General features: G+C 36.4%; 1 protein-coding gene across 1 annotated transcript in view; it reads left to right on the top strand.

The window, feature by feature from the left end:
• The window catches only part of Cntnap2 (contactin associated protein 2), a 1,322,317-nt gene that overhangs the window by 205,480 nt on the left and 1,102,027 nt on the right, over positions 1-14,810 (top strand). Inside the window, exon 4 of the mRNA XM_076852920.2 lies at positions 2,873-3,020. Within this exon, the coding sequence (XP_076709035.2) occupies positions 2,873-3,020 (148 nt within the window). The remainder of the gene's footprint in view (positions 1-2,872; positions 3,021-14,810) is intronic.

Below are 14,810 nucleotides of genomic sequence, written 5' to 3'. Positions count from 1 at the left end.
GAAATTTTAAAAGAAAATCCTGGTGCTACTCAAAGAAAAAGAAGCTGGAGGCATTCACCATGTTACTCTCACTTCCCTTTCTCTGTCATGACTGCCTGTATACTAGTACCTTGGAATACTTTGGTCTTCTCTCCTACTATCGTCTTGCTATTGATTCTAATACCATATCTATCTTTTATTTTCCTTTTTGCTCATAATACCACATTCACATTGGCCTACAATTCCTTTTGGGGAGTCCTCTTGTCCCCATTATGATCTCTCAAGACCCACAATCTCAGAAATGGATTTTATTGTCATGTATTTGAAAAAGTAAAAAAAAAAAATGCATGGCAATTATGTTGTCCCTATTTAGAGAGACATGATTTTCCAGCATGGGTGCCTGTTGAGTCAGCTATATGTACTCTTATTGCCAACTCCCAAGGACTCTTTGGTTCATGCTTTCAGAGAGTCCACAATCAGTTCTAAAACGGATTTTACAAATAAGGTCATTGAGTCTTTGGGGAAGACTATATGGTCTATATGCGAAGAAAGATAAAGCATTTTGAGGCTTAGAGAATTTACCCGCACAGAGCAAAATTTCAGCACAACTGGAACTAGACTCTGTGTCTTCAACCCGTGGTGTGAGTTGCCTCTTCCTGCTTTACCTGTTCACTACACCCCACTCAATGCCTCAAGCTCCACTCTGCATGCCCATGCAGCTGAGCTTCAAGTATCCGTAGAGTCGGCCTGATTACACAGCCAACACAGAGCTCCAAATGTTAGTGAAGTCACTAGTTACATCATGCACATCTGTGGTTCCTTTTAACACTGACTTTTGCAAGATCTTTCATATTTTATTTTAGGCCTCAGACAATTACATGTCTCAGGAACAGAATTCCAAAGGAGTATGCTGTTGTTTTTAATGTTACTATTAAATTTCGTAATATGCTAAGCATATCATGCATTTCCAACTTAAATTGATAACTCTTGTTAAATACTATTTAGAATGATAAGTTTTAAATTAATCTATATACAATCATGAGATGAACTCAAATGATTTTGGTTAGTGATTCTTGTTCTTGCCTTTGAAGTCAGCACACTCAACAGAGATTAAAATATGGCTATGTTTGATTCAATTTGTGGATTCTTTGTAAGCTGGAAGTTTGTTAGGAAAAGACATAGAAAAAAAGAAAAAAATATTTTATAAAATGTGGGCTATTTTGGAACTAATTTTGTCAGCAAGATGCCAAAGGGTTTCTCTCTTAAGTGTCAAAGTTCAAAACCTACTGTTCAAATAGTTCTGTCTGGGGAAGGACTGAAGAAAGGCGTGGCTATTTCTAAGATGTGGAAGTAACATGCAACATGTCAGAATAAAAAAAAGAAGGTGTCTATAAGAGTCTTCATGGAAAAGCACCCTTATCTTTAACATAACTGCCATGCCATAGACTAAACAGTGCCCATTTTGTAGACTATTGGAAGCATATAAAGGTTACACAAAATCATTTCAGCCTTGAGGAATATTTCAATGCACTCCTTATAAATACTAGGCCTATACCATACACAAGTATGACTGGCAAGTGCTGCAAATTGGGAAGTAAATCTCACATGAAAAATTTGCTTTTCTGGTTTTTGTCTTGCAATCCAGAGCGTTCAAGTTCAAAGTTGTTCTAGACTTCTTATCAAAAGAATCTCTAGTTATTTCTTATTCATATTTTATCTTTAAAAATATTATAAAGGATAAATTTTTAAAAGGTAAAACTGGTTTTCTATACAAGAAAACTCAGTTCCAGGGGTTGAGAGTACAACAGACCAGCATTGTAATGTGTAATGTGATGTACATAGCATCACCCACGTAAAATCTTGTTATTTTAAATCTTTATTCCTATGTTTAAGAGATAATTTAAAGAAAAATAAGTGAGGATCCCATGCTGAATCCAGCATTAACCAACTGAAGTTATCTATTATAGGGGAAGCTAGGATGCATCTATGAAGTTAAAACAGTTGGTTAGCATGAGTTTTCATTTATTTGACTTGAGTCTTGTGAACTATAATGGCCACTTGCCTTAAATCTTCCTTGGTTTATAATTTAATACTGTGATTTTCATGTTATTAGATTGTAATCTTTGTGAGGGGAGAGTTAAGGTTCCACACATCCCTGTGTGCCCCGTATGATCTTGCTCCATATCTATTAGGTACTAGATGTCTTACCAGTGCTTGTGGAAAGGATGCTATCTATGCTCCCGTTGGGAACCTATTTATCCCCTGCTGGTGAAAGAAAAGGTAATATGAACTTTCCACATCAGATAAGATCCACGGAACACTACTATTTTGACAGAATCTACTATAATGAGAAAAATGAAATAAACATGGTTCTGACTCACTGAACAAATCCTATAAATACGTCTATTCCAATAAAAGTTAGAAAACCTAGACCTCTTCACATGTTCAACTGTCCTTCTCTCACCTACTGTTAAAATGATGTCATCTTCAGATTTCTAGGATGGGCATAGGAAGATCATGTGGAAAAGGTTTTCTTAAAGGAACAAACATGGTTGAACACATTCTATTTTAAAAATATACTGTGTAATTTAAAAGCAAAATATTGAAGCTTAATTTAAATATTTATTGATGATAATGGAGGGCCAGAGTGTTTTATTCTACAGGAATATATTTGTATATATAAAAGGACCCAGGGAAGCCTTGGCCCATTTCTCATTTAAAACAGCTTGTTTTCTAATAAGAAAAGCAGCTTTCTTAAAAAATCTAATTGTTTATGATGTAAGATTAAGACCCTGTGTGGCTGGATATGGAAGTCTGAGCTTCTTTTAGCACATGGAGGATGGGGGTTTCTAAAGTATTTCCACACATTTCTAAATCCTAATTCCTTTCCTAGGCATTTCCTGGAAATACCAACTCTGACAGCGTGGTCCGACATGACCTGCAGCATCCTGTTGTCGCCCGCTACGTGCGCATGGTGCCGCTGGACTGGAACGGAGAGGGCCACATCGGGCTCCGCGTGGAGGTGTACGGCTGCGCCTACTGTGAGTCCATGTGCCCACCGGGTTGCTCCTCTACCCTGAGAGCGCCATCTGGCTCTCATTAACTGCTTTTTATTGCGTTCTCTGAAAATAAACTAAAAATGCTCATTTTTCACTGTAGTAATAAACATATTGCACACACATGTAAGAATACCATTATGTAAAGGACTTAGAAAGTGACTTTTGTTCCGCAGTCCAAAACAACAAAGCTTATTAATTAAGTTGTCTATAGTCTTATGAAATATTTAAAAAGAGAGAACCTCTACTCGTACCCACCTTTGTGGCTCTTAGAGAAGAGTTTTGGATCCATTCTGAAGAATTTTCTTACATTCCACCATATCTGAGCTGTGGCCCTTCCAATTTTTATGTCAATTTTTATGTCAATTAGTTTATTTCCCTTTTTTCAAATCTATATTTTTTCACCCAAAGAGTTTGTTTTCACTTAATCTTGTTTTAACTCTCTCCTATTTCTAATAAATTTCTTTTAACATTTTAAATTTCTTAATACTTTATACCTGTTCCCAATGATGTCAATATATGGATTTGGGGTATTGTGATTCTGCTATCTGTTGTCTCTGATTATTTTTGTTCATAGTGTAGCCATCACCCTTTTTCCAGGGGTATGTAGCAAGACCTTCTGTGGATGCCTGAAGCCACGGGTGGTAACGAACCCCAACCATATAGACAGATTTTTCCTATACATACCTACTTATGGTAAAAGTTTAATTTATTAATTAGACATAGAGATTAATGACAATAAACATTAAGAAAATAGAATGATAACAATATACTGGAAAAAAGTTACTCAAACTTATGAATCTGTTGTTTCTGGAATTTAATATTTAATATTTTCAGGCCTCAATTGAACTTGGGTTGTTGAAACTGCACAAAAGCACTGAACAAATGAGGGAGAGGCTACTGTATTTGATTTCCTCTTCCTCATTTATGTCCTTCCCCTTCTCTCTCACCCACTCTTTTTCCCACTCTATTTTTCCCACTCCTCTTCTTCTTTCTTACCCCCTTTTCTTCCTTTTATCCTTCAATTTATTCCTGTCCACAGTCTTCTGCTTATCCATCTTGACTGACCTCAAGTTTGTCAAAACTCTCTCTGAGGAACTTCTTTAAGAACAAAACTGGTGGTAGATTCTTCTAGAGAGGAGTTTTTCTTTGCTTATTTTCTTCCTGTGAAGGCAATACCAACCCCAAATTAAAAATTGCTTACATTTCTTGAAGCCACTAGAAAATATAAAGTCAGTCTGTAAACACATTACTTACAAACACTGGCTTCATATTATGAATTTTCCAGTAAAATATTTTCTTCTGCTCCCAGGAAATATCTTTTTCCCTGTTCTGCTGATCAGCCAGGGAAGGAAGAATATTGGGTAGGAACAGGGTAGGGAATTGGGATATCAGGATTTTTGCAAGGATTTTCTTATTAGATTTTTTTACTACCAGTTCTTACAGACCCATAAACACAGAAGTTCACTATAACCAGAAAATGGAAAACTCTTCTATTTCACAAGGTTTTTAAAACTAAGGGAACACAACATTCTATATAAATAATACATAAAGCTGTAATATCTATGAGAATTTAGTTACAGAGATTGGCAAAATAATGGTACTGAATAATCTTTTATTAATTCATAGGCAAAATGATGATGTGCAAACTTAGCAGATTATAATAAAAGGGTCATGGGTATTATCTAAAAATTCCATAGGTGTTCATTGTATAATGAACATTATAATAGCAAATATAACACATAGAGGGACAGATTTATTTCTTCAGAAAATGTGGCTTTTCAAGAGGAAGTTTTAGGTCTTTGGGAAAAACCCAAAAAGAGCCCTGGCAATTGATGAGGATCCTCACCGCCATGGGGCTGGGTGCTCATGGACACAGAGCACTATCTCCCTGAATATTCTGGCTCTCAGCATCATGGGGTGGCCAGGGTGAGACATGGTGTTTTATCGACATGACACCTGTCCTAAGAAACATGTTCAGCTTTCAAGTCACGAAAAAGATGTAATATTCTTCATGGAAACCATGACATATGGGACTGTTTATTAAGAATTAATTATTGGGTACTTTTCAAGTGTCATGAGATATGCTAAATATCAGTAACAGCACAGGGAATAAGAAAACCTTGGTCTTTGGGAGACAAATTTATATAGTTAATCTAGTGGTATTAATTATGATAAAACAGTGACAGTTAAAATTTGCCCATGGGCACAGAGCCTGGTGATGGGACCAAAAGGAAAGCCAGGTGGCTGGGGACAGTGCTGCAGCTCACTGTTTCTGTTTCCAAGCCCTAAATCCAACAAAGTGGGTACCCAGGTGACCATCCCCAGAGCAACTACAGGCTCACACAGCTGCTGGGAGCCCCTAGCAGGCCCAGTCCCTACTATTTCTTGAAGATAAAACTTCATTATTATTATAAATTATCTTTTATTTCTCTTATTTCACACAGATGGAATGATAAAATATGCATTATTTTGTATCTTATTTCTTTTCTACAAATATTTATGAGACATATCCATGTTGTTGTATAAAAAATATTAGTTTATTTTCATTAATATTATCCCTTTGGGTAAATATTTTGCCATAATTTATACATTTCATATTGATGAACATTAGAGTTCTTTTCAGTTTGGGGGTATTTCTATGGAATTACTATGAATTTTTCTATAGAATTGTTAAAAATGTTAGAAAAGGTATTTAGTCAATTGCTTGCATATATATATATATATATTTTCAACCTTTGCCACGAATGACACATTTTTATAAAGTGGTTGTATTGATTCAGATTCTCACAATGCATAGGAATTCCTGTTGCTCCAAGGATTCAGGCATTTGGTATTGTTTTAAAGTTTACCCATTGTCGTGGGAGACTTGAAATATGACAGTGTGCTCTTTAATCACTGCAAGTGGTTTTGTCAAATGAAGAGTGAATGCTATTATGGCTTTTTCCCATCAAGACTAAGTTTTGAAAGTCCCCAGATTGGAAGGGTAAATAACTGAAACAAAATAGGAAGCCAGATATTTCTAGTGTATAAATCTTTCTGGAGGAAAAAAAATCATACAGATTTGGAAAACTGTATTAATATTTGTACCAATAGATACCATAGTGGAGTACATGATAAATTGACATCCTAAAATAAAAAAAGAAATTGAAAGATAACATTGTAGTAGGCTAGACAGTGTCTCCTAAGACATTAGGGCCTAATTCTTGTGTAACAGAGTGTATAAGTGGGACTAAGAGTCTCACCATGGCTTGAACAGCCTGCATTTTCCAGGGGGGGCTTCAAATTCCACTACTTACGTCCTGATAAGAAATAGGCACGAAAGGAGGAGGCTGTGACCTCAAGGCAGAGACTGGGGTGAAATGGCTACAAACCGAGGGATGTGGGCAGCCACCAGGAGCAGGAAGAGAAAGGAGCAGAGTCTTCCTTGAACCCCCCAGAGGGGGTGTGGACCTGATTTGGGATTTCTGGCCCCAGAACTGTGAGAACACATTTCTGTTGTTTCCAGCCACCAGTTCTTGGTAGTTTGTTATAGCAGCAATAGGAAGTGAATACAGCAGCAACATCATGATAGAAAATAAAATTTTGCAAAAACATCAGAAGATGTCCACATCCATGTTCTCCAATATAACTTTCCAAAAAGATGCAAGTGTTCTCCACCTGCTCTAGCCACTGGCCACAAGTGGCTACTGGGGTTTGGTGAAGAGCTTAAAGAACAGACAAACTGCATTTTTATTTAACTTTAATTTATCTAAATCTGAATTTAAATATTGTAACTACTAGCTACCATATTGGAGTGCAGTTAGAAAAAAAAAACATATACTTCTTCATATTTTTATTCCATATCCCTTTGTAATCTAAATAAACTATAACATTTTTTTTCTCCAATGGCAGTCTTTAATTTTTTCCTTAGTTTGGGAAACAATTTAATCACGCTAGAAACTGTCTTTATAGTCAATAATGAAAAGCCCAGGCATTTCTCTAACCACACAAAATTTACAGATTGGTTTCTTTTTTTGTTTTTAAAAAATGCAAATTGCATTTATCTCTTTTTCAAAAATCGTATGTTTACAAAAAGAAAAAGATGTGTTAAACGTATTTATTATGTGCAACTTTTTAAAATTCACTACAATTTAAATTTATCTCTTATGGAATTCATACTAGAGGGGATGCTTAGGTGACCCTCAATTTTTCTCCAACTGAATAAACTGTTGTCTCAAGGGCTGTCTCTGATGTTTCCTGAGAAAAGTAGCCGTTTGTCTTTGAGAGAGGAAATGTGGGTCAGGTCTGCCCTTCCATTTGCCCTATTCATAAGTAGCAGTGCTGTGGCACTAAGGTCTCAGCAAGGAGAAATGTGACTTTGATTATTCCGTGGGAGGAGAGATGCATTCCCTCATCTTCCTAGGAGCCCCGTGGAGGTTGATCTGGGATCTATCTAAAACCTGAAGACTAGACAGGGACTGGTACTCCTTTTCCTTCAATGTTTGCCAGAAGCACTGGGGAGACCAGATTGGGGGAGCAGGACACAACTCCCAAGTGAGCCCCATTCTATTTGTGTGCCTCTTGGATGTCGCCTTGTGTTTTCTTTCTTTCCTTTATGCATTTCTTCCAAGAGAATTTTGTCATTTAAGAAATTAGGTGCTTTTCAAGGTTAAAAATGAGAGATTCCCTCTGTCCCAGGTGGAGCACTTTTGTTCCAGGCCACCGTTTTGAAGCCTTCAGGGTTTCTGCTGTTCCTGTTCCCTGACTTGTCTTGAATATAATATGCTTTCCAATTTCAAAGAATCTAAACTCATTTTAAATTATTCTGCTCCCTCTGCACTTGGTTTTCCCTCAAGTTTAGTTGAAACAAGTGCATGCTGTTATTTTTAAAACTTAGTGAGACGTCCCACGTCTTTGGACTCGGTAAGCCTTCTCCCACAGCTCTGACGCTAATCTTCTTACTCCATCCTGGAAGACTACAGGGAACAAAAAGTCTCCGTTTAATATTTTGTTTAAAAAGTCACTTATGGCTGCATTACCCAAACATTCATTTCACAAAAGCTAAACATAGTGTATTGATTAAAGCAATGATTATTTTGCAATGGCAAATACAAAATTAGTTTTTAACCAGAGTCTTCCTGAGAGTCAGGTTGTTACCTTGGAAAGCCAGGATATAAACAATTTAAGTAATTTTTATATAGGCCTTCAATTCAGGTGAACAATTAAGAAGGCCTACATAGGGTTACCTACTATAGATCATGGTGAAAAATCAATGGCTGGCCAAGTAAAACAGCATATCAAAAAAGCCAAATATAGTGTAGACACACGGCTGTGTTGGATCCTTTCATACTGTGCCCAACACATCCACTTCTCCCATGAAACTGTCCTCTTTTAGGTAACACACTGTGATGGTTTGGATGTGAGGTATCCCCCCAAAACTCATGGTACACATGCAGGAATGTTCGAAGGTGAAGTGATTTAGATGATAAGAACTGTAACCTCATCAATGGATTAATCCATTTGATGGACTAATAATTTTAAAGGATCACTGTTCTGAGTCATAACTGTAGGCAGCTGGGGCAGGGCTAGAAGAAGTAGGTAACTGCGGGCATGCCATTGGGATTGTATGTTCTGTACCTGTCTCTTCTCTCACTCTCTCTGCTTACGAGCTACCATGAGCTGAAGGAGCTGAGAGCTTTCCTGTGCAATGCCCTCCCACCATGATGTCCTGCCTCAACTCAAACCCAGAGTAATGGAGTCAGCCAACTATGGAGTCACTTCTGATACTTTTCTTCCTCTAAGTTGTTCTTGTCAACTACAAAAGCTGACTAACACAGCAACTGCTTCCCCTAGCTCTCATTGTGCCAGGGCAAGAGACCCTAAGTTGAATATATGGATTATTTTCCCAGGGCTTTGGAAAGGAATTTCCACAAACAATGTGACCTGAAGCATCAGAAATGTATTCTCTCACAGAGAGAATTGGTTCCTTCTGGAAACCCAGAGAGAAAACCTGTTCCATGCCTTTCCCTCATCTAAAGGGCGCAGGCTGCAACCCTTGGCTTCTATCTTCACCATTCCTACTGCTGTCTCTGGCTTCACATGTTCTTCTTCCCACTGCATGAGTCTGTATCTCTGTGTCTCCACGTGAGTTTTCTATAAGGATATAGTCATTGGATTTAGGGCTCACCCTAACCCAGTATGACGTCACTCTAATTATAACTGTCGAAACTCAATTTCCAAGGAAGCCCGTATCATGAGGTTCTATGTAGACATAAATATGCAGAAAATAGTATACAGTGCTATACATATTTTTTAAAATCGGAAAAAATCTATGTTTAGATTAGTTTAATTGGGCAGAGAAATAAATAATTGTGTCACTCAAACCGTGTTCTCTTGTTTAAATTAGGTGTTAAATTTTGTAAGATATAGAAGGATTCTTGATACTTGAACTTTGTGTTCAGAATTTGTTGAATTTATTCAGTGAACATTTACTTGTAGTCTACTGTATTAAGGCATTTTGAGACAACTTAAAGCATTGTCCCTGCCCTCTAACAAATTAAATTTGGGAAGAAGAGATGGACAAGTAAATGGTGTAATACTCTGTAAAAAATATGACCATCCAGGGGTAGGAAACATTTCCACTGTTAGTAGGTGGGTCAGGTATCACCCATCTTAAAAATGATAAAAATTAGGGCAAAGGAGAATCCAGATGGGAGTAGCTTTTTCAATATCAGAATCTGAGAGGTGACAATATAATTTATTCTTATAATTGGAGTTAGTTTTTCATATATGTGTGTAGAGTTAAAGTGAGTGTTTTAATATTGCTTGGAGGACTAATATATTTGTGACATAGATTTATCAATTTGATTAGGATGAGTTGAATTCTACTATTTGTAAAGCATTTTGATAATTCAACTTCAACTCAAAATGAAAATCTGACCACAACATACCTGTGTTTAAAACACTTTCATGATGTTACATTGATTAGAAAGTCCAGGCTGTTGGTTTGAAATATAATTTTCCCCAGGTCAGCAACTACCTCTGTAGTTCTGTCTTTTCCATGTTACATTCTATGCCCCACTAATATGAACTATTTATATCTCCAAATGCATGAATGGCCTGCTCCTTGAATATATATCCATTTAAGATTATATATCTGACTGGAATTCCTTCTCCTTCATGCTCTACCTATTCAGTTTTTCTATCTTCCAAGATTCAGTTCAGATTAAATCTTGTAGGACTTCTCTGGAGTTCTGGAATAAACCATTTCTTTTCTTTACTCTGATTATATCATATGATCATTTCCAATGAATCATTTATTTATCAAGATATTTCAAAACTAAAGTAGACGGTGGGATATTGGGTAGAGGAGGCAGATACAGCCACCTCATTCATCAGCCACATTTCATTATTTAGCAGATGCTCTGTACACACACACAAAATGTTTTTGGAAGTGAATTAATATTAGGTGTAAGTGGTACAGATGCTGTTTATTCCCTTGGTGAAAACTGCCTACTGTTTGAGGCTGTATTCATTCTTCTACTGATTGATCAGGGTATAATTCTATAATGCTATATTGAATGGTGATCCAAGGGCCTACAAACTGCTGCAACAATTGTCAAACCCAGTACATTAATTGGTATTCTGAAAGAGCTGTATCAAGGAAGTAACTCAGTGTTCCTTTCTCTAAATATTTCTAGGCCTCCTGTGTTATTTCTAAGTAAGGTTATTTTAAACTACAATCTCATGAAACTCCTTAATGGGTTTTATATATAAATTGTTCATCATCAGAGGAAAAAAATATATTATTCATTCATTAATCTGGGTATGATATCTAGGTTTGTATGAAAATAAAAATAACTCAAAGTAAAAATGGGTTTAATAGCTACCAATGTCAAGATATCAAGATAAAAAGGTAATTAAAATTGTCACACTAATATATTATGTATGCAGGACATGCTGTATTATTTTCAAGTAATTAGATAAAAAATAAATTCTGTGTGTTATAAATGGACCATTGCAAAAAGAAAAAAGAGAAATGGATCTTTTTGGTAAAAGAAATGGACTTTAGATTCAAGAACATGTAGTGTTCTCTATTTTTTTTTAAAGTACCATGGCTCATGCCTATAATCCCAGCAATTTGGGAGACTGAGACAGGAGGATTGCAAGTTTGAGGCCAGCCCAGCCTCACCAACTTAGCAACTTAGCAACTTAACAACCATAAGCAACTTAGTGAGGCCCTGTCTCAAAATAAAAATTTAAAAGGGCTGGGGATATAGCTCAGTAGTTAAGCACCCCTGGGTTCAATCCCCAGTACCAAAAAAAAAAAAAAAACCAACCCAAAGTAGGTTGCATTTAACACTAGAATTGGAAATCTTTGTAATACAACGGATGTGTCTGTATCTGTATCTATCCATGAATTTATGTATCTACACATATATGTATATGTATGCATACATATATGTGTATAAATATGTATAGATACATATATGTACATATATATATACATATTGGTGGCTTTCCTTGGTAGTATTCATATAGCAATTGACAGATCATTCTTTTTTTCTTATCTTTACTTTATTCATTTATTTTTAAAATTATTTATTTATTTTAATTAGGTATGTATGACAGAAGAATGCATTTTGACTCATTGTACAAAATTGCAACACAACTGTACATTTCTATGGTTGTACTTGATGTAGCGTCACACTCATACGTGCGGTCATACCTAGGGCAATGATATCCATCTCATTCCACCATCTTTCCTACCCCCCTGAACCATCCCTCCCCTTTGCCCAATCAAAGTTCCTCCATTTTTCCTATGCCTCCCCCATCCCTGTATGGATCAGCATCCACTTATCAGAGAGCATATTCAGCCTTTGTTTTTTTGGGATTGGCTTAGTTCATTTAGCATAATAGTTTCCAACTCCATCCATTTACCTGCAAATGCCATAATTTTATTCTCTTTTAATGCTGAGTAATATTCCATTGTGTATATATGCCACAGTTTCTTTATCCATTCATCCACTGAAGGGCATCTGTCATTTGACCCAGCTATCCCACTGCTTGGTCTCTACCCAAAGGACTTAAAATCAGCATACTACAGTAATACAGCCACATCAATGTTCATAACAGCTTAATTCAAAATAGTTAAACTGTGGAGAGATCATTCTTAAAGCCTTCTGATATCTTTGAGATGTTGAAAAACATACCAGATCATTTGTGTCATAGTCTTTAGTTATTTTAGCAATGTCAATTTAAAAGTATAGATATTAAAAGATAGTAAGATATTACCCCACCCCGTGTTAAGCTATGGAAAACATTAGATCCTCAGTGGGTCTCATTCCAGAAACAATGTTTAAAGGTGACTTTGAATTGAAAATAAATTTTAAGGAGGAAAAAATAGTACATTATCATTTGTAATGTCTGTGGAGATATCTGTTACCAACAATTAATTTTTAAGCACTAATTTGTTTACTTAGAAATTAACTAGTATTGAGTGTGTTCAATAAGATAATGTAGTGGACACGTAGATACAAGATATTAACAGATGTCAGTTCGTATTTTGCAGGACCATTTAGGATGACTCTGATTTGTAGGTAGATTCACATTGTATTACTTACTTACTGTGTGAATTTTAAAATTTACTCTCAAGAATTTTAAAAGTTACGTTGACACTTAAAACCAACAGTTTTGGGTTAAAAGCAACTTAAAATTACTGAGAAAGACTAACATGCAATTAAATCCATGTTTGCTGTTCTGAATTATGAATAACAATGCATTTGTATTGTAGAATTTACAGAGCATTTGATTTTCATTGTACAGAGTAGTCCAAAGTTCTTCCCAGGAAATAATTTTCCAAGAAAATTAAAGATTGAAACAAAAGTATACCCACATGTTACCATAGCTGGTTGAAGATAAGAGTAATGAAAAGAAACTATGTTGTGGCATGTTTTATAAATGAGATGTTTTGATTAATACAGAAGAGCCATTTGTGCATTCTACAAGAACATTAAAGTTGAAAATTTCCCCAAAGACCTTCCAGCCCAATCCCTTCTTTTACTAACGAGGAGACCAAAATCCACAGGGTCTTGTGGCTTAAAATGAGCTAATTGAAGACTTGGAAATCCAGGTGCAGCAATCTCTAGCATTGCTTTTTTCCTGACAGTGTCTCACCTCGCCTCTCCTTGGTTCTTCTTTTCTTCTTCTCCACCACCAAGGTTTTTTGCAGTCTCAGTGATAGCCCACACAAAATTATTTTGTAGACTCTAATGAATATAAATATCATCCAGCCCATCAATTATCAATACAAGAACATACAGGAGGAGATATTCAGCAAGAAAAATACCTCCATAATATTGCACATTCCACATTTCTAAAAGGAAATTGAAATGACTGATCTTCTTTCTAACACACTCATTTAAGAACAGCTTGCAAATAAACACGACTCAAGCTTTCATGGCATTTTGGTGCAGAGAGTTTATCAATCTCAGTCAGCACATTTCCTGAGGTAATCCTACCTCCCGAGATGTTTTAACTACCTTTTACACATAAGGTAATCCTTATTTATGTTAGGTGATTACAAAGAGTATTAAAGTCTCAGTTACAGTGATACAGTTCATCAACATTTCACCTAAAACCCCTGTTTAATGTGAGGGAAGAAATAAAATTTAAAACACTGCAAATATATATAAGAGATTATTTTATTAGCTTTTATTCTTGAGTTGTTAGTCTTAATTATCACCTACTTAAATTAGCTTAGCTATGGAGAGAAGAACAAATATTTAAGATAGCAGTTATCACCTTCATGAATTAAAAGTAACAATACAATAAAATGATTATATAGTATGCTGACTTTTAAAATTTCAATCTAAATCACTTGAATCAGCAATCAGTCATTTTGAAACTTTAGATTATTTTACTCTTACTAGAATAATATCATATCTTTTTATATTTAAGGTTGACGACAGTTATCACACTTTTTAAATTTACTTTTTGTATTTCTAGGGGAAATGTATATGTAATAATTTCTTATGCTCAAAATATTGTCATGTTAGTCTTTCTTGTTTGGTGGCCTGGAATGAGTTGAAGAAGGTGTCTAATGTTCCATTTCACTTTTCCATGAATGGGGGACAATCTTCAAAAAGAGAAGGCAACACTTTTTGGACCTTCTGAACACTTTGCCCCCAAGCACCCACATATGATTCTCCCGAGGAGGAAATTCCTTGCGTGTGGAATGGGGTGATCGGATGTCACTGTTTTAAGTTGCTTATACAGACACAGACTTAGCATCTCTGGATTTGTTCGTGGCTCTTAGAAAATAACTTGTGAGCTAGGGAACCCCTTGAGGTGTTAACTGAGTTACTTCACAATGCAAAGATTCCCATGTGAGGTCGTCAGCTGCAGGGTCATCAGAGACCTTCCTATGGCTCCAGGCCAGAGAGCGAATGTCTGACGCTGGAGGAAACAGTTCAAGGGAAAGAGCACAGTGTGTACCAGATCCCTTTTACTGTGCTTGCCCCTCAGCTTTAATTGTGTCCTCTTCACCCTGTTGCAAGGGAGCAATTCCTGTCCTAGGGTTATGGGGACTTGAACAGGTGGCACTGTACAGATGAGATCACCAGCAGTTTATGAGAGATGTACCTCAATAGCCCTGGGAGGAAGCGCCTCATGACTGGCAAGCCCAGCTAGGGTTGCCCTTGGGAACAGAATGAACTGCCAGGACTGTGGGAGGCAGCTTTGAGGTGGCAGGAGGGTGTTCTGTCCCTGCCTCCACAGAGGATGCAACTGGCT

This window comes from Callospermophilus lateralis, chromosome 1 (assembly GCF_048772815.1).
Source record: "Callospermophilus lateralis isolate mCalLat2 chromosome 1, mCalLat2.hap1, whole genome shotgun sequence".
In the NCBI taxonomy this organism is placed as follows: domain Eukaryota; kingdom Metazoa; phylum Chordata; class Mammalia; order Rodentia; family Sciuridae; genus Callospermophilus; species Callospermophilus lateralis.
This window is presented reverse-complemented; position numbering and strand designations above follow the sequence as displayed.